Source organism: Eulemur rufifrons, chromosome 7 (genome assembly GCF_041146395.1).
Source record: "Eulemur rufifrons isolate Redbay chromosome 7, OSU_ERuf_1, whole genome shotgun sequence".
Lineage (NCBI taxonomy): Eukaryota > Metazoa > Chordata > Mammalia > Primates > Lemuridae > Eulemur > Eulemur rufifrons.
In genome coordinates this window covers 252,394,428-252,419,146 of record NC_090989.1, presented here as the reverse complement: position 1 = coordinate 252,419,146, position 24,719 = coordinate 252,394,428, and the positions used below count along the sequence as shown (strand labels likewise).

Below are 24,719 nucleotides of genomic sequence, written 5' to 3'. Positions count from 1 at the left end.
TGGTGGGGCCCAAGGATGCCTTCTGCATCACTGAACCCATCTGTCTGAGGCTTGCTTACACCTTCCTCTTTTGTGTCGGGAAGTCAAAAGCCAAAGTGCTAAGCTGTGTAGTCACTGGGGGAACACAGAGCCTAAGAGTGTGAAGGGACAGAGAGGAGAGCACAGAGAGGTTTGGCGCAGACGGATGACAGGGAGGCCGGCGGGGCAGAGAGGCTCAGGACCATGGCTGAGGCCATCACCTATGCGGACCTGCGGTTTGTGAAGGCTCCCCTGAAGAAGAGCGTCTCTATCCGGATGGGACAGGGACAGGGTAAGGGTGGACCAGGCCTCTCCTTGATCTTCCTCATGACCTCACCCCGACCCCAGCCCCTTCCCGACTCCCACCTTGGTCCCTCTCTTATTCTCTCCTCTGCAGACCCCGAGGCTGACGAGGACGGAGAACTCACCTACGAGAACGTGCAAGTGACCCCGGCCCCAGGGGGGCCCTCGAGCTTGGTGTCCTCTGGACTAGATGCAGGTCTGGAGAGCCTGGGGCTGTGTGCTTGTGGGGGGCCGTGTCTCCACGGTTCTCAGGGAAGAGAAGAAGGAAAACAGGATAAATGGGAGCGGGGAGAAGAAAGTTCCCCGGGCCAGGTGGAGATGGGGGGAGACAAGGGCGGGGAGGGCTCAGGGCAGCCCTGTGGGGAGACGAGTTCGAGGACAGGACGCAGGGAGAACCGGGAGAGAAGAGGGTCGGAGTAAAGACAAGGAGAGACCCAGGAGGGAGCTGGAGGGTTGGGGCGGAGGAAGAGCTGCGGAGAGTGGCCGTGTCCCCAGCACTTGCACAGGGCAGGGCGGGCGGACTGGCGCCTCCGGGTGGCGGGGCTGGGCCGGAGAAGGGGCATCGCCGGGGCTTCCCGGCTCGGAACTGGCCGCTCCCTTCGCAGGGGTCAAGGCGGAGCAAGCAGCTGCGGCCTGGCGCTCCGTGACGTCACCGGCTGCCAGGCTGGCTCTGTCCTGTGAGTAGCGTCTGGTCCCCGCTGCCCGGTGCCTCTCCGGGCTGGCTGGGGATGGGGAGAGCTCCTGGGCCCCACGGGGGCGCTGTCGCCGGGGATGGGCCCGCACCCCCGCTGCCCTGCCCCTTCCCCATCCCCGCGCAGATCTTGCCCACCCAGATCACCTCCCTGCTTGGGATGTCCCAAGTCACATACCTCCCCACCCTTCCCCTCCCTCCTTCTGGGTTTTAGTTCTCCCTGTTCCCAGGTGATGCCCTTCAATCCTCCTTACCAGTAACAATCCCAGCTCTTATTCTGCAACACCCTCCCTCCCCTACCTGCAAAACGCTCCACTACCCCGACAACACCCACAGTGCTTGTCCCCTCAACTCTGCACCCTCTCAGGGATGCTTACCCAGGAAATCTCCCCCACCCACCCATCCCCTGGTCTATACATTCTTCCCTGGGGCTGACTGCCCCTTGTCCATCCCACTGTCCCCCAAGGCCGTGCACCCTGCTGGCATTACCTCCTGCTCTGCCTGCTCCTCACCTGCCTGCTGCTAGGAGTGGCCGCCACATGCCTGGGAGTGCGCTGTGAGTAGGCTGCCCCCACTTCCCACTTATACCAAACAACTTTCTCCCCTACTCTCCCCAAAAGCTGCCCTTCCTCAGCAAGGCCCATCCTTAGTTTTTGACCTGGTTTCCAGCCAGGTCTGTCGTAGAGCGCCCCATCTTCCTAAATTGTGCTTTCCTAACCCCGTACCTCCTTAGCTTCAGACAGTCGGATCTTATATTTCGGCCTGTTATGCAAAAGATTGCAAGAAGCAGGAAAAGGGCGGATGCTGCAGTCTCAGGACAACAGGGCACAGCTGGAGAAGATGCCCTCCAAATCTCTCTTTATGGCCAAACAGATCTGCAGGCATCTCAGCAGCTCCAGCAGATGAACAGGGTTCTGGAAGCCACTAACAGCAGCCTGAGGCAGCAGCTCCGCCTAAAGATAACTCAGCTGGGGCAGAGGGAAGAGGACCTGCAGGGGTCCAGGAGAGAGCTGGCACAGAGTCAGGAAGCACTACAGGCGGAACAGAGGGTTCACCGGGATGCGGAAGAGCAGTTGCAGGCCTGTCAGTCAGACAGGGTGAAGACAAATGAGAGCTTGCAAGGTGAGAAGGAGCGCAGGAGCGCCTTGGAGCAGCAGCTGAGCAGCATTGGGGACACACTGAAGCCCCTCCTCCCATGCCAATCACAAGGTATCTGGGGAGGGGGAGGGGGGCCCACAGCTGTGAGGGATGGACTGAAGCCAGGAGACGCTAGTGGCTCCCAGGGCCCAGTGAGTTGTTCAGGAAAGGGGCAGTGAACCAGAGTGCTGGCTGACATGAGCTGAGCAGCCTCAGCGAGAGGGAGGAGGACCAAGCTACATACTGGATTGAGGGGATCACCCAGCTCCAAGGCTGATCCTGTCGGGCCAGCCAGCAGTTCAAAATCACACTGTCCAAAGTAGCACATGGCAAACCCAGGTTTCATCTGGTTGACAGTGGCAAGGATCTGGGAACCCCCTGAATTTGGATGTGAAGTTGGTTATTTGCACATTTTTCTAAAGACAGGATCCCCAAATTTAATTAATTCTCACTATATCTGGGATCCTCTCAAAAGTTAAGAATCACTGACTGGCACAGGTGCAGTCTGGTGGTGGAGCAAGGCAGCTGAAGTTCTCAGCGCTCACGATGAAGTGGGTAGGGGGTTGTGGTTAGGAAACTAGGATGGGGTGTCCAACCGTTTTGCAAGCAGGAGCCCGGACAGTAGGTGGAGATGAGGGAAGGGACACATAAAAGGGGAAAGGCTGTGCCAAAGTAGGCTGAGAGTCTAGGCATGATGCCAGGCCCAGGCGACTGGAGTGTTTGTGGACTACTCCTGGGGTTAGGCTCTGTCTAGCTCATGGGGCATCTGGATGCTCTGCCAGGCTTAAGACAAGACAGCAAGATTATGTGCAGATACCCCCCAACTTGCCCTTCTTACCTTTTTACACTCTGTGACTCTCAGTTCCATGCCAGGGCTGCCACCCATTCCCATACCTGCACCTCGACCTCAGCATCCCAAACTACTCCTCTGCTGAAAGGGTGCTTTCTAACTTCCACTCTGATCACAGCTGCCCACCACATCTCCATGCTTCCCCACACTTCTCTGACCTCATTGAGGCCTCCAGTATGCTGACTCCCCCGTTTCCTCCCTGCCCATCAGCTGTCTCCTGTCCTTGCTTCTCTCCCTACCCATCTTGGGTTCGGGGTCCATCATTTCAGCCCCTTGCTTCTTTGTTCCATTGCCCTTCTGGTGGACCTGATGGAACAAATCTCAACTTTGGATGAACCCAACTGCTCACTTTGCCCAGGCCTGCACCAAGATGTGACAAATTGTGCAATCATTCTGCTCAGTGCCACTGAAAGCTCTAGTTTCTCAGCACTGCCTGGCAACCTCTGCAGTGGTCGGCTCACTATTCGTAACTCCTTCCCCCACTCCCTTCCCCGTCACTTTCGGCAGATGCCTCATCTCCCACTCGGTGGACTTCCCATCACCAAGTCTGTATCCATTTGCAATTTTGCCCATCCTTATCTTTTTTTTCTTTCTTTCTTTCTTTCTTTTTTTTTTAGACAGAGTCTCACTCTGTTGCCTGGGCTAGAGTGCCATGGCATCAGCCTAGCTCACAGCAACCTCAAACTCCTGGGCTCAAGCGATCCTCCTGCCTCAGCCTCCCGAGTAGCTGGGACTACAGGCATGTGCCACCATGCCCGGATAATTTTTCTATATATATTTTTAGCTGTCCATATAATTTCCTTCTATTTTTAGTAGAGACAGGGTCTCGCTCTTGCTCAGGCTGGTCTTGAACTCCTTAGCTCAAAAATCCTCCTGCCTCAGCCTCCCAGAGTGCTAGGATTATAGGCGTGAGCCACCGCACCCGGCCCCTATCTTTTGCAAGGGAAACTGAAACAGCTTTCTGAATGATTTTCCTACCTCCAACCCCCACCCGAGTCCATACTTCATATTGGAGCCAGGGTAATCCTTTAAAAACAAAAATCTGATGATGCCATCCCAGTCTAGATCATTCTAGTTAATTAATTACATAAACAATTACAGAATATATATTATATGCTCTAGCACTGTGTCCAGGCACTTGAGATAAAGTAAAGCTAGTGAACAAAATTCCCCTATGTAAAACCCTACGTTGATTTTCTCTTCCTCATAAAAGTAAGAAATCCTTAATATGACTTCCAAGGCCCCTGCCTACCTTTCAGCACGCTACTTATCCCTTCACCTTCAATTTGGCGACACTGCCTTCTTTTTATTCCTTTAAGTTGCTACAGGACAGTCGCTCAAGGGGGTAGTTGGGTGGGGACATAAGAAAATGTCGAGAGAAGAGAGGGAGCTGGTGGAGAGGGGATGAGTTTGAGTGACGGAGGTAGGACTGATGGAACAAAGCAACGGAGAGGGGTGGGCTGGGATCAGGAGCACAGACTGGGGTGTGGATGTTAAAGAAAGAGGGATGTTGATTTCATATAGATAGTCAGGAAAAGAAAAACAGAGAAGAGAGAAATTTTGAGGTGGAGAGGGAAATGGAGACTTCACAGTTTCTGCAAAACAGGACCCAAGGTTGTCTGCTTGCGGAAGAGTGATGAGGAAAGGAGGTGGCCAGTGCCGAGGGAGTGGGAAGCTCTTGGATGTGCAGTGGGGATGCTTTAGGGGGCAGAGGAGATGAATGAGAGGCCCTGTGAACAGGCGTGGGGGCCCAGGTAATGTTAGCCAAAATGTCGGGGTGGACTGCAATTGTTCAGAAATCGGGGGTAGTAACACTGGTTCCATTAAAAGAAACCTCCCAGATTGTTAAGAAGTAATGTTTTGAATGTTAAAGCATTTACTAAGTATACACAGGCATGGTATTTCCAGGGAAAGCAAAAGAAAGAAAGATTGCAAAGATCAAGGACTAGAAGTCCATGAAGGTGCTGAGATTAGACCTAGGGGAATATTGTCAGAAACCAGATTGCTGAGTAGTCGCTTTCATGCCGAGCATTGCTGTTGTCACACTCTTTCTGCTTTTTAGATACCTGCTGTCCAGTGGGATGGATACAGTACTCGAAAAGCTGCTTTTACTTCTCATCTACTCGGAAAAGTTGGCAAATGAGCAAAAATCTTTGTGAATCTCTGTCCTCCAAGCTGGCCACCTTCAGTGAATCTTATCAAAATTCAGTAAGCGTAGCCTTATCCACAGACTGTAGTGGGTACTGCTAGGTAATGGGACATATGTCATCAAGTCAGGAATGACGGTGCACACATGGCCCGGGCATGCCTTCCTTTTCCATGGCAGACACTGATAATCAGTCACAATACTCTTTCCCGCTGAGCTTGGAAACAGCCTCTGCATCTTCTCGGCACAGTGCTCCGGGCAGCCCCTACTCACTGACCAGAGCTGGCATGAGAGCTGAAACTTAGGAACCATCTCTGCTTTAATCTGTGTCTCAGCTTGCTCGTCAGCTCCCTGAGCTGCTTAACGGGTTCTTTGACTTCGTGGCCTGTGGCCTCTCAGGCAGAGAGGTCCCATACCTGGTGGGCTGCATTGTAGGGAGTGGTTCCTTGGGACCAGAACAGAACACAGAATGACTCCCCTCCAAAGGTTGGAGGAAATTCTTAGCCAGCTGGGAGGCACAGTGAACAGCGAGCCTGCAGCTGCAAGATGGCACTTGAAGCATGCAGGGATAAGTCACTGACGAGCTGTCATGTACCAGAGAAGGCCACAGCCCTCTTGCCAAAGCTCAGAGGCCTCCCTAGGGTGTTCATTTTCTTCCATATTTTTCATCACTCTCCCTCTGGTCTTTCTGAATCTCCTCAGCTTTTTCAACACATCAGCTCAAGTCTGTTTTCATCACTTGTTGATTCAGAAGATTCATATTGGATTAATAAGGATGTTAATCGGCAGAGGACACAGTACTCTGTGTAAGTTTGTTAGGACTTTTGGGTATTTTCAACTCCATGATCCCCTCATAAGCCCACAGTAGTAAGATTTCCTCCCCAGGTGCTGTCAAAACTCTTCCACAAATCAATATTGTAATTGCCTATTTGTCTATTTCCTCCATTTGATTCCTAACTCCTTAGGACAATCTTATTTTCTATTCTATCCTCAGTACCTAGAAGTTCCTGGCATGTGCTTTTTTGTTGTTTTTTAAATAATTGCTAGGTTGGGACCTATGCCATCTAGCAGAGGGAGAAGCTGAGGGTTTAGCTAGGGCTTCCCAGCTGATGAACACCAGCAGTCCAACTTCCCACCCCTTGACAAGGCTACCCGAACTGAGGTTGTACTTTCTCAGTAGGGACCACTTGAGTCACAAGGGCTGCCCCAGGAAAGTGAGCAAGGGAGCAGTGGGGTAACTTTGAGGATCAACCCCAGGGACCCTGAAACAGGGTGGCCACCTCCTTATGTTCCCTAACTGGAGTTTTCATCTTTAAGACCTTGGGTGATCTTTCTCTCGCCTAGTCCTAATGCCTCTTCTAGTTGGAGTCCAGACATCTGTCCCTGAACCATGCCCAGATGTGGCCTTAGGCAGGCAGGGGGAGTTAGCACCTGGGCCAGGTTTTATGCAGGGCAAGGAGAGAGAAAGGAGGATAAGCTAGGATGGGTCTTGGAGCACATCCCATTTCCACTTTACTGCTTTTTAGGTCCTATGTTCGAATCCAAAGATGTTTCAAGCTACAAAGATCGTGGTTATGGCACAGCAAGCCAGAAAGAATACAGCAAGAGGCAGACACATGTTCAACTCCTCTTCCCTGCATCTGTGAGATGGCAGCTTTCAGGTTTCCAGATGGGCACCACTGAGCTAGGTAAGTGTGAGGGGTGGGGCTGAGGCATGGGGAGTGCAGGGACAAAGGGACTCAGAGCAGGGGCTCAGAGGTCCAAGGGAACTTGTACCTGGGGATGACAGTCACATCCACAGCCTCCAGTGGCTTGGTGTGCTTATGTAAGGGTGGGCTGGGCAGGGAGAGGGGCAGGTAAGGCCTAGAACCGAAGGGAGGCTGGTGACGTGGCTATCCAGGGAGCTGGGGAGGAGACGGGTGAGCTGGATGAGGGTTTAGGGACAGTCAACTGCAGAGCTCACTGCTGCTTTACTCTTCCAGACACTCAGGCCAACAACAGCCTGTGCCCGTCATCCCTACCTGTGGCCTGCAGTCCTAAGATCATTCTCTTACTCCCCGGCACTCTCACTGCGGGCAGGCCCCAGCCAAGGGCTGATCCACGCCTGACACATCTAGCCAGCCTGCTGTCTGCTTAAAACCCTGCTCTAGAAACTGGACCATTCCTGGGAAAAGGGTGAAGAAGCCTCTAGAAGGAACTTTGGCCTCCCCAAGACCCACCCATAGTGGAATGGGGGGGGGTGGGAGGAGGGCGCACGGGCTGAGTGGATAGGGGCAGCCCGGAGCCAGCCAGGCAGTTTTATTGAAATATTTTTAAATAATTGCACGTGTTAGTCTTGTGTGTCAGCAATGCTGTGTCTGGTTCAGTGATCCCCAAGGGATGGCGAGTCCAGGGGTTGGACTAGAAGTGCTCTGTCCCTCGAGTCCATGCTGAGGCTCCCCGACACGGGGAGAAGAGCCAGTCAGCCCGGTTGGGGCTGGCACTGGCCAGCAAGTGCGCTCTGTCCTCAGGGGGTGTCCTGAAGGCCGAAGGTGGAGGCCTGAGACCGCAGGCCCCACTGCTAAGAGCGTGCCCCAGGCAGCTGCAGGCTGGGCGTGGGTGGCTTGGCGTGGTGCCCTCGGTGGCAGAGGAGACTGCCCGCCTCACAGTTCAGGTTGCGGTAGCGGGCAACAGCTGGTGTGGGGCGGGGGCACATGGACAGGAAGCCAAAGCTGAAGGGGCCGAGACAGCAGCCGGGACAGGGCAGCCCCTCATCGGGCTCGCGGGGAGCTGAAGGGGGCGGCGAGGGTTCTGTCCGCTCCAGGGCTGCCGCCCGGGGCAGGCTGTGCTGGGCCCGGTTCCAGGGCTCCCCAGCCCAGCTTTGTGGGGAGTTTACCACCACAGCTGGGGGGTTGTTGTTGAGAGGAGGTCCTGATCTAGGGGACCAGGGTTGGGAGGCCGAGGAACAAGTGCTGATAAAGTTGTCTGTGGCCATGGCCAGGGGCTGCTGGGGAGGTGGTCCCGGGGGTTCCGGCTCAGGGCTGCTGCCCTCGCACTCCATCTTCTCTTCAGCCGAGGGGCCCACGGGGGGAGGGCCAGGACCTGGCAGTGCTGTCTCCATACGTCTCGGGAGCTCAGGGGAAGAGGGTAGTGAGTGGCAGCGGCGGGCAGGTGTCCCAGGCTGGACCAGGGTCTCTGGAGTGGTCACCAAGGGCAGCTGGGTGGAGGGCAGTGGTGACGGTGGTACAAGGGGCAGGGGGGCGACGGGCTTGCTGGGTGTGTCCAAGAGCTTGATCTTGCCACCCCTGAGGTCTTGCCGTAGTGAGAAGGGGTTGACTCGAGTCAGATTGTCCCCCCAGGTCGGGGGTGATTCTGGTGATGGGGGCAGGAAGAGGTCTGACCGGCTTCGGGAGAGCCGGGGGTCTGGCCTGGGAAGCGTGGCAGAAGGACCCCCTTTTGGAACAGACCCTGTAGACAGAGAATCTGGGGTCATTGTTCTCTGCATGTGGTCAAAGCTCCCTGGGGGCTTCCTTATTCTCCAGGAGGCTGGTAGAAAAGGGAGCCCCAAAGTGTGCTTTGGAAAGGGGGGATGTCACCTCCAGCCCCCTTTTACCTCTTCTTTCCTTCCTCCTCTCCCTCAGCCTCTAGCAGTAGAAAACTGTCTTCTTTGAGATGTCCTCCCACCCCATCCCACCCCGACTCCCAGGCTTCTCAACTGATAAACACACTTAGCCTCCCCCAGATAATTCTCTGAGTTCTAAGGAGGAGAGAGGCCACAAAGGGACTTAGCTAGGTCAAGGTCATGCTCACTCACCCTGATTATGTGTCAGGGGAGTCCTGGTGAGGGGGACTGGCTCAGGCAGCTGCTCCAGGATCCATTCCAGGTGCTGGGTGATTTCGGTGAAGGGGGCACGGGTGCTGGGTTCCATCTGATGGGGAGAGACAGGGGCAGCTTCACTCAGTGCTCCCAAAGAGGGTCCCTAAGTTTTCCTCCCATCAGCTGGGACCCACAGGGCAGCCAAGTCAGCTCATGATGGGGGTGGGAGAAGGGGCCGGAGGGTGAGGCACTTACGCTGCAGCAGTGGATGGCCAGGAGCAGGAAAGGCAGCGGGCAGTCATCCCCCACTAGAGTTCGGAAAGCAGGCACATCCAGGCCGAAGTCCTGTGGGGACAGAGAAGAGGGGCCTCCAATTAGCCTCCCTTGAGTTCTCCTTCTGCCCCCCAGTCAGGACCTCAACCTCCAGGGAGCCCTCCTTGGTTGTGAGCTGCTGAGTCAGTAGTTCTCCTTCCTTTTCAAACTCAGAGACATTCACCTCGGTACGGGGCAGGTAGTCAGGGTCTGCAGGTACTCGGGCGATGAGCTCACAGAGGACAATTCCAAAGGCAAAGACATCAGCCTGGGGGGAGGAGATAACAATGTCGGGGGAGGAATTGACAGTTTCATTTCAGAATTTTGCCAGAACATAGCAGAATTTTCGAGGTGGGGATCTTGACAGTTTTCATGGGTTGGAAGTGCCTGTGAGGGGCATGGGGAATCGTGAGGGCTCCTGAATGTCTAGTTGGGTTCTTGCTGGGATGGAGGGGGCCTTACGGGGATCCGAAGGGTTGATGTCTTACCTTCTCATCATACAGCTCACCCCGCAACACTTCTGGAGCCATCCAGTATGGGGAACCCACCACAGCCAATGGCTCCTTCCTTGCCCCTTCCCTGCAGGGGCAGGGTGGTCAGAAACATCCCACTTGGGCATCCTCCCCCAGCAACAGGGGATGAAGTGAGCTCCCTCCCCACCCCAAGGGAAATGCCCCTGGGGGCTTCATGCAGATATGGGCCCTCTGGGAAGTTTGAGGGGAACAGGGGCATTCACCTCACCTATACACAGGAATCTTTTCAGCCAGCCCGAAGTCACCCACGACAGCTGTGAAGCCTTGGTCTTCCCGTCGGACCAGACAGTTCTGACATACACATATAGCATCCCCACACACTCATCACCTCCTGATCTCTGGTCTCCCATTATACAACCCAAAGCCCTGCCACTCTAGCATAACCCCAACCCTCTCTAATCTCCCAGTTCTCCAATGTACCCCAACATTGCAGCATCATCCAACACTCCAAACAAAGGTTGATACTCAGACCTCCAACATTCCCCAGTGCCTTCCCCTAATACATCTCGTATCCACATTCCAACACCCATGTTACAACCTAATAGTCTCAACCCCCCTTTTGTACCTCCACCCGCCTGGCTAGCCTACCTTGGATGTGAGGTCTCGGTGGAAAACACCTTTGGCATGCAGGTACCGCAGGCCTCGGGCAATGTCCAGAGCCAGGCGGAGCCTGACTGGCCAGGATAGGGGTTCAGGAGAGCTGAGCAGCTGTTCCAGGGTCCCCCCATTCATATACTGGGGTGAAGGAGAAGAGAATGAATGTCAGGCTTCAGTCTGTATTCTAGGTCTCCCACTTATAAGCCAGGGGACACTCAGGAGGGCTCACAAAGAAGGATGAGTCTTTTAAGTTAAATTAGAATTATTTAAATTTAAATATAACTAAACATTTAGTTTCTCGGTCACTCCAGCCACATTTCCAGTGCTCTAGCCTAGTGGCTAGGGGCTACAGTATTGGACAGCACAGGTAGAGAACATTTCCCTCCCTCCAGAAAGTTCTATCGGACAGCACTGTTCTAGAGAATACAGAGAATGAGACCAGCTCAGGCCTTTTATATGTGGTTTGTCCAAAGGGAAGTTCAGGGACACCTCTCTGGGAGGCGGTCCTGCTGCCTCTCATTATTCTGTCGACCCATCAGGCCTGCTGACTCCCTTTCTCCTTGGTGGTGTGGGGGTTCCCCCCTTCCTGGCCTATCCTCACCTCTGTGAGAGCGTGCAGCTGTCCCTGGTGCACACAGACCCCCATGAACCTGGAAGACGATGGAGAAGATAGGAGGGTAGGCTGTACAAGCCCTGGCTCCTCCTCAGTTCCCACTTTTCCCGCGGGATTTTCCCCTTTCCATCCTGCCCAGCAAGCTGCCGGCAAGAGGCCGGCCGCTCACCTTAGGATGTTAGGGTGCCGGAGCCTGTTCATCAGCTGCACCTCCCGTAGCGTGTTGCCCCGGTTACTGGGGAGCTTGTTCATCTTCAGCACCATGACTTGCCCTGACTGTCGGTGCCGAACCTGGGGGCGACAGGGCCGGCAAGCGCTGGGCAGGTCGCCTGAGCCCGGGCCCTCTTCCCCTCACTCCTGGCCCCCTAGTTACAGCCTGCCGTTGAAGGCTCGGTCCCGCCCCTCTGCCCTGTCGGCCGGTCCTACCTTGTAGACCTCAGAGAAGAAGCCGGCCCCGATCTTCTCCGCGCAGTGGAAATCGTCCACACGCGCCAGGCTGGACACCGCGCTGCGGAGAGCCCGGTAGGAGGAGGGGCGGCCCCGGCCCGGGCCTCCGCCCGCGCCCCCCGGCCCCGGGGGCCCCTCCCCCGGCGCCTCTCCAGGCCCGGGCCCAGGGCCCCGCAGTGGGGGCCGTTCCCCGGCCATGGCCGGGCCCCCAGCCCGGGCCTGCCTCACATGGCAGGATCCCCGGGGCCCGGGCAGGCCGCGCTCGCCATCGGCGCGGGCCCAGCCCGATCCCGGGCGCCGGGACTCCCTCTCCCGCCCCGAGAATGGAAGATCTGCCGAAGATCCCGGGCCCGCCCCCGCCGCGCCGGCTTGCTGGGCCGCGGTGGACGCTGTTCCGCTCCGCGCAGGGCCTGGGTCCGACGGCGGCGGTGGTGGCAGCGGCGACGGTGGCGGCGGCGCACCCGGGAGCGGGCGGGCTGGCTCCCCGCAGGCGGAGGCGGGCGGGCGGGCGGCGGCTGCTCAGCTTAGCCGCTGGGGCTCAGGCTCCGCGGCCTGCCGGGGGCGGGGCTGGGCCGGGCCTCGGCTTAACTCCTTCTAGCCCGGCCTCGGGGCAGCGGCCACGCCCCCTCAGGTACGCGCCCCACCCCCACCCCGTGACCGCAACGACTAGGCGAGTAGGTCTGCGGCGCCGGGGTCAAATAAGTTCGGGGCTGAGCTTGAATAACGGAAGAGAATTAAGGATTGATTGTGCGTACGCGAAGCTCAAACGTCTTTTAGCTGCCCCGAGAGTCCTTTCTCCTCTCCCTCGGGTCACTGTCCGTAGAGGGCCGGGCTCAGGAACCCGCCCAATGCTTGGGCTCCATGGAACAGCAGGGCAGAAAAGTAGACCCCTCAGGCCCAGGCACAATCGAAGGCAGCCCAGCAACCTGTCCACCTTCCCGGCCTGCGCCCCGGCCCGGACTGCCCATTTCCCAGGTCTCTTCGACCTCTACACCTTAAATCTCGGGACTCCCTAACTCCTTCTGCCTTCTCGGCTGGTTATGAAACCCCGGGGCTGCAGCGAGCCCTTGGCCGGCCCATCCCTGGCTTGGCCCCGACTCCTCACTCCATCCCGCCTCCGCCGAGTAAAGTTCAGATTCCAGTGCCTCCGCCCAGTGACCACCAGCCTGGACCTCCCTCTGACTACTTGGTCCGAATGGCCCTCTCAGGAAAAGCCTCCACCTGCAGGGAAGCCCCTCCTTCCGCAAGACCCCACCCCTCAGCAAGATCCGGCCCCCTCAAAGAACGCTTCCCCGCCCCTGCCCCCGAGTCCCCACTCTTGGTCAGTGAGACTCCTGCCCTTCACGGGGACCTTTCCTTAGTATGATACTGCCACCATCGGTGTGTACAGAACCCCTCAGTGCCGCACCCCCTCCTCTGTGTGCTCCTCCCACCCAGTGAGACCCCACTTGTCAGAGTGACTCCACCAGTGATTGTGACCGCACCTCTCAAGGTGACTCCTCCCTCAGCGCAGCCCAGCCCTTATCAGTGTGACCCTTCTCAGCAGGTTCCGCCCTCCGTCACGCAGGAACTCGGTCTGCCCCCTCAGGTCGGAGGAGGGGCTGCAGCTGGTTCCTTTAAGTTGGCGCGGGGGTCCTGGGTGCGCACGCAGTCTTTAGGACACTGTGCGCTTGCCGTACCCGACGCTTCCGATTCTGCCGCTGGTTCCTCCCCCTGGGTCATCGGAGAAATAGCCAATCATCGCCCGTGATGGGTGACGCCACTGGATCCCGGCTGTCGGCTCCCGAGCGAGCGGTTTCAGGCTTCCATGAGCCGCCTGCCACCTAGCGGCGGCATGGAGGACGGCAGGAGTGAAAGCTATGGGTCTCAGATGCAGAGACAGGCCGAGAGAGCTGGAGGGAGCAAGGCTGAGTTCACGTTACAATTTTTAAAGTTCTGCGGTAAGCGAAGAAAAAAATTAATTTAAGAGTCCGCATCGCGTGGGTGACCGCCTTCAAACGGAGTCTTGTCACAGGGTTTTGAGAGTTGTAGCCAAGAAGTGCTATTTAACTTCTCAGGGGCCAATAGAAGAAAGACGGTCTTAAATAATACATGATGCATTAGGGTCAAGAGAAGGGCAGATGCTGTCGTGGTGCACCGCACAAGTTTGGACAGAGAATAACGGGAGACATTCGCAATCCTTCCAGAGTGAATTTCAGAACAGCCCCCTGGGGCATGTGCATCATGTGCATTTTTCCGGAAGCATTTGGTCTCAGCAAAACACCCTCATTCATCACATTAAATTAATGTTAACATCACAACGATTTAATTTGTGAATCTGCTTTCTATAGTTGTATAAGATCTATAAACACTAGGGATTTATGCCTCGTTTTATTTAAGTATTAATAATATTAGATAATTCAATCGACACTGGGTTCTGACCCTTTATCCAAGTTTGAGAATTACCATAGTAGTTGGTGATAGTAATTCCAAGCTAAAGAGCCAGGAGCCTGTTTCAGAAAGATCATTGTGGTGGTGTGTGGAGGCAGGGAGGCTGATTAGGAAGGAGTCTGTGACAGTGGTTCAATCAGGAGAGGATGAGGGACTGCACTGGGATGGGAATAAAGAGGGAGAGGAGGAAATGTTCAATTAGTATGGGGGGTAATATGGGAAATCTTCATTCTATCATTCCTTTTTTGTTTATTAGGTAGAATACTTCTGTAAAAGAAGTATTCTTTTATAAATAAAAGAAACTTTTCCACATTAACTCTTTGTTACCCAGAGATATATTTCATAGGAAAGGCAGGATAAATGCTTGATTGTTTCCCTTTTATTTTACTAGCTTTCAAAGTAAGGACTTGGTTCCCTAGCATCTTTAAAAGTTGACCAATGAGGTTTTCTTCTAGTACCATTGTGAACTCATAGAACACATTTGTGTGCTCAATCATTGCAAGTTGTTATCATATTTGATGCTTAAATTGTCCTATTTTGGCCAGCGGGAACTTACTTAAGTTGGCTCCTGAGTCCTTTTGATACAACCCTTCAGCTTTCTTGCTATCTAATATAATAAAATGTTCCAGTCTCATTTTGTTCATATCTATACCAGAGCTGGTTTCAGCTATTTTTTTCCAGTGATTCATTGGAAATGGTCCCTTTTAGTGGGAAATGGCATTTAGATACCACAGTCTGGGTACTATGTATATAAGATTATTTTACTTTAGGAAGAGCAGTTAAATGAATGTGGTTGATTACTCATTCTTCTCAAAACAGTCTTTCCAATCTCTTTGTTATGAAAAAATTCAAATGTGCAGAGAAGTTGAAGGCATGCACGATGAACATCTGTATACCCTTCTTCTAGATCCAACATTTATTAACATTTTGTCATATTAGTTCTGTCTCTCTAATATAATATAATATAAATATAATATAATCTTATTGTACCATTTGAAAATAAATTGCTGGCATCATGACACTTCATTCCAAAATTGTTAGCATTATCTCTCAAGGTCATTTTCTATGAAACTATACTACCATGTCTCTGAGTACATGAAGTTTAGGATTACTTTAAACTGAAATCTTATCTTGATAGTATTTCAGACTATTCAGGTAGAGTGGATTCCATATGCACAATCATAAATGAACCAGCTTGTAATTGTGAATTTTCAGGGAAGGTATAGATATGCCCCCTTCTCCATTTGGTACCACATTTTGAGATAGGCAACTGTCCCTATAGTCCCCTGAGGAAGGGGATGAGGGGCAGGTTAATTTTTAGTTCACCTTAAGACTAAGGGGTAGATCTGTAATCATGCCAGTTTTGTGCAGGAAAAGTTTTCTACTAGATGCTCCACCTTAGGTGGTCACTGAGATTTTTGTTGCCTTTTCTCTGTACTTCATGAGCCTGTGAAAATGAACCTCAAGTTCATGTGGCTTGGCAAACATCATTAAGGCAAAACTGGCTTATATTCTTTGCCTAGTTTTGGCCCCTAATGATTTTCTATTTTTTTTAAACCACTTTATTGAGGTATAGGTGACATACAAAAAGCTATATAGCAGGTCCTTGAATAACATCGTTTCATTCAACATTGGATAAGAAAAAAAAATCAGATCTGGCCAGGGCCAATCTCTATGTGGAGTTTGCATGTTCTCCCCATGTATGGTAAAATGGACTCGTTGTATGTTGTTTTGCTTTAAGTTGCAGTTTCCAAAAACCTATTGATGATGTTAACTGGGGACTTACAGTACATACTTAGTGTGTACAATGTGATGAATGTGGAGGTACGTATACACCCATGAAACCATCACTACAATCAATGCCATGGATATATCCATCACCTCCAAAAGTTTCCTCCTGCCTGATTGATTTACTTATTTATGTATTTAGTTATAAGAACATTTAATATAGGAGCTACTCTCTTTATTACTGTCTTAGGCGAGCATAATGGGAAAAAAAGATCTACCGTCTTAGCAAATTTTTAAGTATATGGTATAATACAGTGTGTCCTGAAAGTCACTATACATAGGGAAAACGGGAAATTGTAGCTAGATGTACCTTTATTTACAAAATATTAATTACAAAATTTTATAAAATTTTTCCTTTGTATGGAGACTTTTGGGACACCCTGTATTGTTAACTACAGCACTGCATTCTACAGTAGATCTCTGGGACTTGTCATCTTGCATAACTAAAATACTATACCCTTTGACAAACACCTCCCCCTTTTTCTCTCTCTCTTCAGCTCCTGGTAGTCATCATACTACTCTCTGCTTCTATGAGTTTGACTATTTTAGATTCCTCATATAAGTGGCATTGTGTAATATTTGTTCTTCCATGTGTGGTTTATTTCACTTATAATATGCTCTAGTTTCATCTATGCTGTCAGCTTCTTAAAAGCTCATCTATGCATTTGAAAATATTTTATGAAATACTTCATAAATATTTTATAGGATATTTTATCAGCATTTTCAGTTTCATTAAGACTGTTAGTCAAGCTAACTAGTTCACTATAATGGAAAGTAATGTGTTTTTTGTTTGTTTGTTTGTTTGTTTTTTGAGACAGAGTCTCACTCTGTTGCCCAGGCTAGAGTGCCATGGCGTCAGCCTAGCTCACAGCAACCTCAGACTCCTGGGCTCAAGTGATCCTTCTGCCTCAGCCTCCCGAGTAGCTGGGACTACAGGCATGCACCACCATGCCTGGCTAATTTTTTCTATATATTTTTAGCTGTCCACCTAATTTCTTTCTATTTTTAGTAGAGATGGGGTCTGACTCTTGCCCAGGCTGGTCTCGAACTCCTGAGCTCAAACAATCCTCCCGCCTCAGCCTCCCAGAGTGCTAGGATTACAGGCGTGAGCCACTGTGTCCACCCCGCCACCCCCTTTTGAGCATTATAACTTAACATAGGAATACCAGCCTCAGATTCAGCTATCCCACCTCACCCATGGCCTAAGATTCAGTCCACTCCCTGTTACAGCTCCTTAGGAGAGGCGGTTGTCAAGTCCCAGGGCTAAAGGAGATGACAAATGCCATGTTTTCTCCCTTCCCTAAAATGAAAGCGAGTCAGTCTGCCACTCTCATGATGTGACTGCTATCACCCATTGGGGATAAATTGGCCTCAGCACACATTTATTGGTATCATGCCACCAAGCAAGGGGTGCTGTCAGAATAGTCCTTCTCCATGCCACTTGTCCCTCCAGCATCAGTTCACACCATATTACTGTTTTTGTTTTGTGTTGTTTTTGAGAGGAAGGTATATTCTTGAAGACTCCTCTGTGTTAAGTCCAGCAGCACCTCAATGACCTATGTAACATAAAGTTGACTGCTGTAGATAATCCTCTGAACACCTGTTCTTCCACAGTGCTGGAAGTGGAAGTGCTCCAATGTGTCACCCAGCTGGTAATGCTGGCTAATAAAGCTATTGATATTTGAATATATTTTTCATGTAGTAAGCCATCTTAAAGTACTTTCATTAGTTCTCATTGTTTTTCAGTTGCTTCTCAGGCTTTTGTAGCTAAGCAGATGATAAATTATTTCTTCCTTTCCGATATTTATAGTTCTTATTCATTATTTTTATTTTATGCATTGTCTAGAGTAACGTTGAATAATAAAGGTGATAGTAATCATTCTTGTCTTGGTTCTGACTTTTACAAAGTGAAGGACTATCAGGTGCTAGAATCCATCCGATGCCCAAGGCAAACACAGTTACTCCTTCTTAGTACTTTTTCCTGCTAAGCCACGACTCTATTTCAGAAACCTCCCAGTAACATTTCCACAGGTGACTACAGTTGACTGGATTTGCTACAACAGATAAGGTCTATTTGCCAATCTTGGCTCTGCTGTTTCTCCTGGATGTAGTTTGGTATCAGCTATTCATTTCAAATATTCTTTATCATGTTTCTATTCCTGATTTTCTAAAAGTCCATTTTTTTAAAATCACAGTGGGTATTTAATTGTATAAAATATTTTTCACTGGATGCAGTGGCTCATGCATGTAATCTCAGAGTTTTGGGAAGCTGGGGCAGGAGGATTGCTTGAGGCTAGGGGTTTGAGACCAGCCTGGGCAACATAGTGAGACTCTGTCTCTACAAAAATTATTTTTAAAAATTAGCTGGGCCTGGTAGCACGTGCCTTTAGTCCCAGCCACTCAGGAGGCTAAGGCGGGAGGACTGCGTGAGCCCAGGAGTTCGAGGCTACAGTGAGTTAAGATCTTGCCACTGCAATCTAGCCTAGGCAACAGAATGAGACTGTCTCTAATAAAAAAATTAAAAAAATATAATTTTCCAGTATCTGTCAGGGCGATCAAATGGCTTTTATTTCCTTTGGTTTATTCATATTTTAATTGAATCAATAGATTTTCTAAGTCAATCATTGTAATTTAGGAATAAAGCCTACTAGTCTTAATGTATATTATTCTTTTACAATATGGATAGATTTGTGTAGTTCACACTCTGTGCCAGACACCTGTGCTTGATGCTGGGGATACAATTGCGAACAAGGCAGATAAACGTGGTCTCTGCCCTTACTGAGCTGATGCTTATTTCAGGGGAGATAAAGAGGTTTGCCAGCACTCCCCTCATCCCGAGCCTCCAGCAGGAATCCCTCAAAACATAATGTCTGGCAGAGTCTTGGAAGATCTCAGAAAGAGGGCTTTGACCATGTGGTGGTATCTGCTGTGGATTGGAGGAAAGAGGGCAGCCTGCTAGTTGCTATCATTGGGTGGGTATTTTATTTGGTATTTTATTAGGATTTTTCACCTGTGTAACTTGTGTGAGGTTTGTTAGGTCTTGAATTTGTTAGCTCTTGAATGAAGTTCATACTAATATTTTAAATTAAGTGGAATATGGGTCTTTTGGTAGGGGGCCTATTTGATCACTTTTTCAATTATTTCTATGGTTATTTCATTAGAGAGTTCTATGTCATTTTGGTTTGACTTTTCCTAGACAATATTAAATCTCATTGAGGTTTTCTAGTTTATGTAGAGTTTAACTTAGTATTCTTTTATAATTAAGAGAAGAAATTCCTGTGTGCCTGTTGTTAGCCCCTAACCTGCTATCAGGGGGTTTGCATAGTCTTTCTCTTAGCTAGCTTTGCCAGCACTTTGCTTATTTTGTTGTTGTGTCAAACAGCTCTTATAATTCTCAGTTCAATTGTTTTTCTGTTTTCTGATTTATTGGTTTCTGTCCTTAGCTTCATAAATTTCTCGTTTTCCTTAGCTTTATGACCCTCTTCTAGCTTCTTGAATTGACTGCTAGTTATTAGCTAGTTAATTTATTTATTGGCTAGTTGGTTCTAGACCTGTTTGCCTGGCTGGCTGTCCACAGCCTGTCCTGCTGAAGCCACCATGGTCTGCACACATGCTGTCCTCCCTCCCGAGGCACAGCTGCTGGGTCAGGGTGGCTTCCTCGTGGGCTGTGAGGCCAGGCTAGAGAGAGATGAGTGTGGTGTAGATGCTGGTGCTCGCTTGTGTCTCCTTCCTTCCTGGGCACATGGAAGACGATAATTCTCAGTTGAAAAATATTATCAGCTGGCAAATCTAGGTAAAGGTTGTATTTTTCTTGCAAATTTTCTATAGGTTTGATTTTTCCCCCCAAATTAAAAAGATTTAAAAATACAGATGACAGAGCCCTATTCCCACAATAACCTGCAAAAGGTTAGGCATGGAAATTTTGAAAAATCATCGTAGGTAATTCTGAAGCACACTCCGCTGAAGAGATCACTGTTGGCGAGATGGTGGGGAAGGGGGTGCAGGGATTTCCTGACGAGCACACGGAGATTGTGAGAGAGCAGAAACCATAATACTACTGACAAGTCCATCTGGGAAGGGGGGAGAGAGGAGACAGACAGACAGAGAGAAAGACTTGAGCAGACACACACAGAGCACGTGGCCCCAGGGTGAGAATGAACACAGCAGCATTAGCGCCCGCCCGTCTGCTTTCAAGTTCCCAGTTCCAGTTGCCGTGAGGCCTGGCTGCACAGCAGGGTATACAGTTCCTTCCCTGGAAATCTATTCCGTGAAATCTATTCATCCGTAAGCTATCTTCTATTCCTTCCACTCGTGGCCCTCTTCGTCTAAGTGGGCCAGCCAAAGTACACAATTGTTTCTTGTAGGAAAGCAGCTTCCATTAGAACACGTGTTTAATAACAATATTGACAGTTTATCAGGTGCTAGCAACTATCCTGCTTTACATGCGCCAGTTCAGTTAATCCTTACGCTAGTACCATTCCCATTTTATGGGTGGAAGGAAAACAGACACGGAGAGGTTTACTAATTTGCCCAAAGCTGTACAGCTCGTAAGTGATGGAGCCAGGATCAAGCCTGTATTAATCATGATGCCAGTATGCAGCTGAGGCTAAAAACTGCCTCTGAATCCAGCTTTGGTTGAATTCTCATTTGATATTTATTTGTAAATGATGGTGTGTAATTGCAACTTTTTCTTTGCCCCTCCCCATTTTTTTTGCTCCCCACAACTCACCATGTTGCCCAGGCTGGCGTCAAACTCCTGAGCTCAAGCGATCCTCCCGCCCTGGCCTCCCAGAGTGCTAGGATTACAGGCGTGAGCCACCGCACCTGCCTGGCCTGAGCCATCTCACCCAGCCTATTTTTTAAAAAAAACTAAAAATGGTTTTTTGTTGCATGGAATCTTTTGGAGTTTATTCTTTTCGCTTCATGTCGAAATTCCGGTGGTCTCTTGATTTGAGGAATTTTTTCAAAGGTCTCATGATTTTCTCTTTTTGCTCATCCTTACAGAGGGGATTTAGGTTGCCTGGTTTGCCTTAACAATCAAGTGATTGATCTGGGATCTGTATGAAATTTTACAGCAGTTCCTGGTCAGGATCAAAGACAGAACAGAAAGCTGCAGCCTGCCGTCCTGCGGGCCCAGCAGGCTGTGTGGAGGGGGGTGGTGTCGTGTCTTTCCTACCTGGGCCTTCATTTTATAGATGGTGCAATCTCCAGTTAAACATTTCTCTCCACCACCACGTCCAACACTGGCCACCCAGGCTAAGCAACCACTGGCAAGGAGAAGGGGACCACTAGCATGGGCTCAGACTAATCCAGACTCCTTCCTGGGCTGGCTCCCCAAGGCTCCCTGAAGTTTCTGGCTGGCTGGAGGAATAAAATTAGGAAGAAGGGACGTGGGGATAAGGACCATGTATCAGCTGTGCAACCAGTGGTGTCTGTCACAGATCCAAAGTCTGTCAGCTTGACACACTACTGTTGTTCTGGGCGTTCCCCTCAGCTTCTACCCTCACACTAGCCTGTTTCCTGAGCTGTGAGGCACGTCCCCTACAACTCTAATTCTAAATGACACATACCAAGGCCGTCCTTGGCAGAACAGTGGGGAACATGAAATGTGTTCCTTGGGGCCCAGCGCTCTTGTGCAATTCCCCTGAAACGCCTGGTCGGTGTCGGCACTATCACAGGCTGGGGGCAGGGAGAAGAGCAGAGCTCTGCCTCAGAAAGGTGGGCCAGCCTGGCCCTGACTCAGCCCTAGAACTTTTTTTGGGGGGTTGTTTGTTTGTTTTGAGACGGGGTCTTGCTGTGTTGCTCAGGCTGGACTCAAACTCCTGGGCTTAAGTGTCACGCAATTCTCCCTCAGCCTCACAGGCATGCACCACCGCGCCTGGCCCAGAGCTGGGTTTTAGTCATGCTCTCCCCCCTCTCAGATCTCATTTTCCTGTACTTTGTCTTCTCTTACAATATGAACCGTTTTCTTAACAAATTCTAATTTGTCTCCCAGTCTTACCCCTTGCCCCAACTTTCTCCTCCTGTCTCCTCCCTGCCCTGAACTCCCACAGGAAGACTCCCTGTATCCACTGGATTTGTCACCGTTCATTGATCTCTCTTATGTGTTAGAAGCTTAGAGACAACATTAGACGCTAAGGGAGGAAATTGAGTTTTAGCAGCTGTGTGCTAGGTGTGGGGATAAGTTCTTTCACACGTTCTAGCTTCCTTGATCCTTACAGACCGTGGTAGCTTAGGTTATTTTAACCTTCATGGTATAGTTTAGGGAGGTTAGGCTCAAGGTCTCAAGCTATTATGAGCCTGTGACTGCCTGACCTCTCCCCTACACCACCATTCTGGCTTCATGGTTTTCATAATTACATAACCCATTTGCATACATTAATTTGAGCCTCACAGCAGGAGCAAGGTGAGCAGTAGTGGAGAGGACAGTGGGGTCAGACTTGTCCAAAGGCACGTGGAACTCAGCTTTTCCGACTCCCACGTTAATGCACATCCTGCCACCGTGGAGTGTATCTAGCGTGGCATGTTTGTTGACTGCATGATATGCCAGGTACTCAATAATTAGTCTGGGCTCAATAATAATTCTTGTTAAGTTATATTTTTGAAAATAAACCTAACATTACTGCCTAGAGGTCTCTAGGCTCCTTTTTCCTCTATCACCTGTGCCTTATCACCTCCCCTCTGGGCTCAGGCCCCCCTCGGAGACCCTCTTTCCCCAGGAACTGCATCCCCTTCCCCAAGGCTCACAAAGAGCACAACTGCCCGTCTCTGGGCAGGTGCCCTGAGGGTGCGCAGGAGGGAAGGGTAGTTTCTGAGATGGAGCTGAATGGCCGGCTACCTCCCACCTCGGGGCTCCGTTGCTCCGGGCTTGGGGAAGCTGCACTCCTCAGCCTCTTCCCTGATCTGGGTGGCAGGATGGCATTTGTTCTGGGACAGACGGGCCAGTGAGCCTCTGCTCTCCCGCTGGGCAGGCCTTGGCCCTGGCAGCCCTCTCACCAGTGCCCCCTCCCACTCAGCCCCGCCCCTTCCTCCGGCCCCACAGCCCTGGACACAGTACACACAGCCCAGAGCCCCGGCTCAAAGGGAAACAAAGGAACTGCCTGGGTTCCCATGGCTGTGACCAGCACCTTCATACCGGGGCTCAAATCTCAGAACCCTCACTACATTCCAGGGTAAGACTTCTACCCAGCACACCCCCTGCTTGCTGCTGGGAATAGGGTATAGGGATAGAGGGATGTAGGAGTTATGCCACCTAGACCTTGGGGCGAAGCAGATGTATTGGTTTGGGGGGCCCAGGGTTGGGGTCTCTATGGTGCTGTATGCAAAAGGAAAAGCCAGGGAATGGTGACAGCCAGATCTGCCATGAAGCTTTGTGTTGTCTTCTCCATGGGAACAGGGACAGGAAGGATAGACAGCCCAGGCAGAGAACTTAGAAACACCTGCTCCAAATATATGTAACAGCTGAGTCCAGAAAGAGCAGGGCTCCTGGTCTGTTCTGGCCCCGGGGATGGGGGATTCTGGAGGTGAGTGGTGAGTCCTGTGCTACAGGTACACGGGACACTGCCCACTACTTCGGTTCAGCATGGGCCAGACCTACGGGCAGGTGACTGGCCAGCTACTTCGAGGCCCTCCTGGTCTAGCCTGGCCCCCTGCCCATCGCACACTTCTGCCTCCCATCCGGTCTCCAAGATCTCCTGAGGTTCCCAGGGGGAGCCTACGGCTCAGGCGTGGGCACGAAAGGCTCAGCTCCTGCATGATCCCTGGGTACACAGGTTTGTACACAGGTACGAACAGGCGCCCCCATCCCAGAAGATGTGTTCCAAATGCTAACAGAAATCTTCCTTGCCCCCTGCCTGCCCAGGTTTCATACCCCGGGCACAGTTCATCTTTGCCAAGAACTGCAGCCAGGTCTGGGCTGAGGCCCTGCATGATTTTACCCAGCTGCATGGTGGGCAAGGGAGCCAAGAGCTGCCCAAGGAGGCCAAGGGAGAAAAAGACTTGGAGAAAGACCAAGAGTCAAAGCCGGGGCTAGAGCTGGAGGAGGAGAAGGAGACAGCGCTGGAGGAGGTGGACCAAGTGAGAGCAAGGAGGCTGGGGGGCACAGTGGCTGGAGGTGGGGAGTGCAGAGGGCGGACGGGGGTAGTAAAGTGGGCGGAGGTGGGGAGTCTTGCCTCTGTGTCCAGGCCTGGGGTGGCCATGGGGAGTGTGGCTGTGGGTACTGGCATGTGGGCTTGACCGTCAGCTCCACCTCCCTGGGAGCGTGCGTTAGAGCAGAGGGGCTGAACTGGATAGCCTTATCTTTCTTTTATCAACTATCTCACAGGCTTCCCCCTACTCCATGGATGACGGAGACCCTCAGAAGTTCTTCATGTCAGGTGAGAAGAGGTGGGTGATGACCAAAGGGTCGGGGAGGCCCCGGGATGTCTTGGCTCAGTGTCCCCATCCCCCGCAGGCTTCACTGGCTACGTTCCCCGTGCCCGCTTCCTCTTCGGCTCCACCTTTCCTGTGCTCACCAACCAGGCGCTGCGGGAATTTGGGCAGAAGGACTCACAGGGCGGAGCCCAGAAGGATCCCAAACACCTCCCCCCACTTCCCAGGATCTACCCGCAGAGGCTGGGGCTCGTACCTAACTACGGGGGCTATGTGCCAGGTGGGAACGGCCCCCGGGGAGGCTTCGGGGGCTGGGGTGCTTGTGTGGGTGTGGAATAGGTGAAGGTGGTTTGGGGGGTTGGAACTAATAGAAATGGGGGGACTGCACATCATGTGGTTCAGCTTTCTCATCAGCAGAAAAGGAAACTGAGGAAGCTCACGGTGGGGAGTTAGGGCCAGATTTCAGAGGGCAGTTTGGAGGGTCTGGCCGATTGGCTGAGAATTAAATGGCTTTCCCATGCCACTGGCTACACATGACAGCCTCTCTTGGCCACACAGGGTATAAGTTCCAGTTTGGCCACACATTTGGGCATCTCACCCATGATACTCTGGGCCTCAGCACCTTCCAGAAGCAGCTCCTGGCTTAGGCTCCTGGACTTCAAGTTCTTCTTTCCCTCTTCATCCTATC

At 51.5% G+C, this 24,719-nt stretch overlaps 3 protein-coding genes across 4 annotated transcripts; 2 read left to right on the top strand and 1 right to left on the bottom strand.

Annotated features, from left to right (window-relative positions):
- The first annotated feature begins 219 nt into the window (after positions 1-219).
- On the top strand, positions 220-5,618 carry CD72 (CD72 molecule). The gene is made up of 7 exons (XM_069472135.1): positions 220-310; positions 416-517; positions 927-998; positions 1,479-1,568; positions 1,886-2,221; positions 5,062-5,207; positions 5,481-5,618. Exons 1-7 carry the CDS (start codon positions 223-225, stop codon positions 5,616-5,618), a joined length of 972 nt encoding a protein of 323 aa, XP_069328236.1. The 5' UTR covers positions 220-222.
- Positions 5,619-7,413: 1,795 nt separating this feature from the next.
- TESK1 (testis associated actin remodelling kinase 1) lies at positions 7,414-13,121 on the bottom strand. Of its 2 annotated transcripts, XM_069476559.1 has the most exons (10): positions 11,423-13,121; positions 11,166-11,287; positions 10,985-11,033; positions 10,375-10,521; positions 9,995-10,077; positions 9,742-9,832; positions 9,438-9,521; positions 9,197-9,286; positions 8,939-9,053; positions 7,414-8,592 (listed from the first exon to the last, which is right to left on the bottom strand). In XM_069476559.1, exons 1-10 carry the CDS (start codon positions 11,639-11,641, stop codon positions 7,706-7,708), a joined length of 1,887 nt encoding a protein of 628 aa, XP_069332660.1. In that variant the 5' UTR covers positions 11,642-13,121; the 3' UTR covers positions 7,414-7,705. The 2 variants fall into 2 exon arrangements, with proteins under 2 accessions (XP_069332660.1, XP_069332661.1); XM_069476560.1 differs by lacking the exon at positions 9,995-10,077.
- Positions 13,122-22,771: 9,650 nt separating this feature from the next.
- Positions 22,772-24,678, top strand: CIMIP2B (ciliary microtubule inner protein 2B). The gene is made up of 6 exons (XM_069474407.1): positions 22,772-22,833; positions 23,210-23,433; positions 23,523-23,762; positions 23,978-24,036; positions 24,182-24,311; positions 24,590-24,678. Exons 1-6 carry the CDS (start codon positions 22,772-22,774, stop codon positions 24,676-24,678), a joined length of 804 nt encoding a protein of 267 aa, XP_069330508.1.
- The last annotated feature ends 41 nt before the right edge of the window (positions 24,679-24,719 follow it).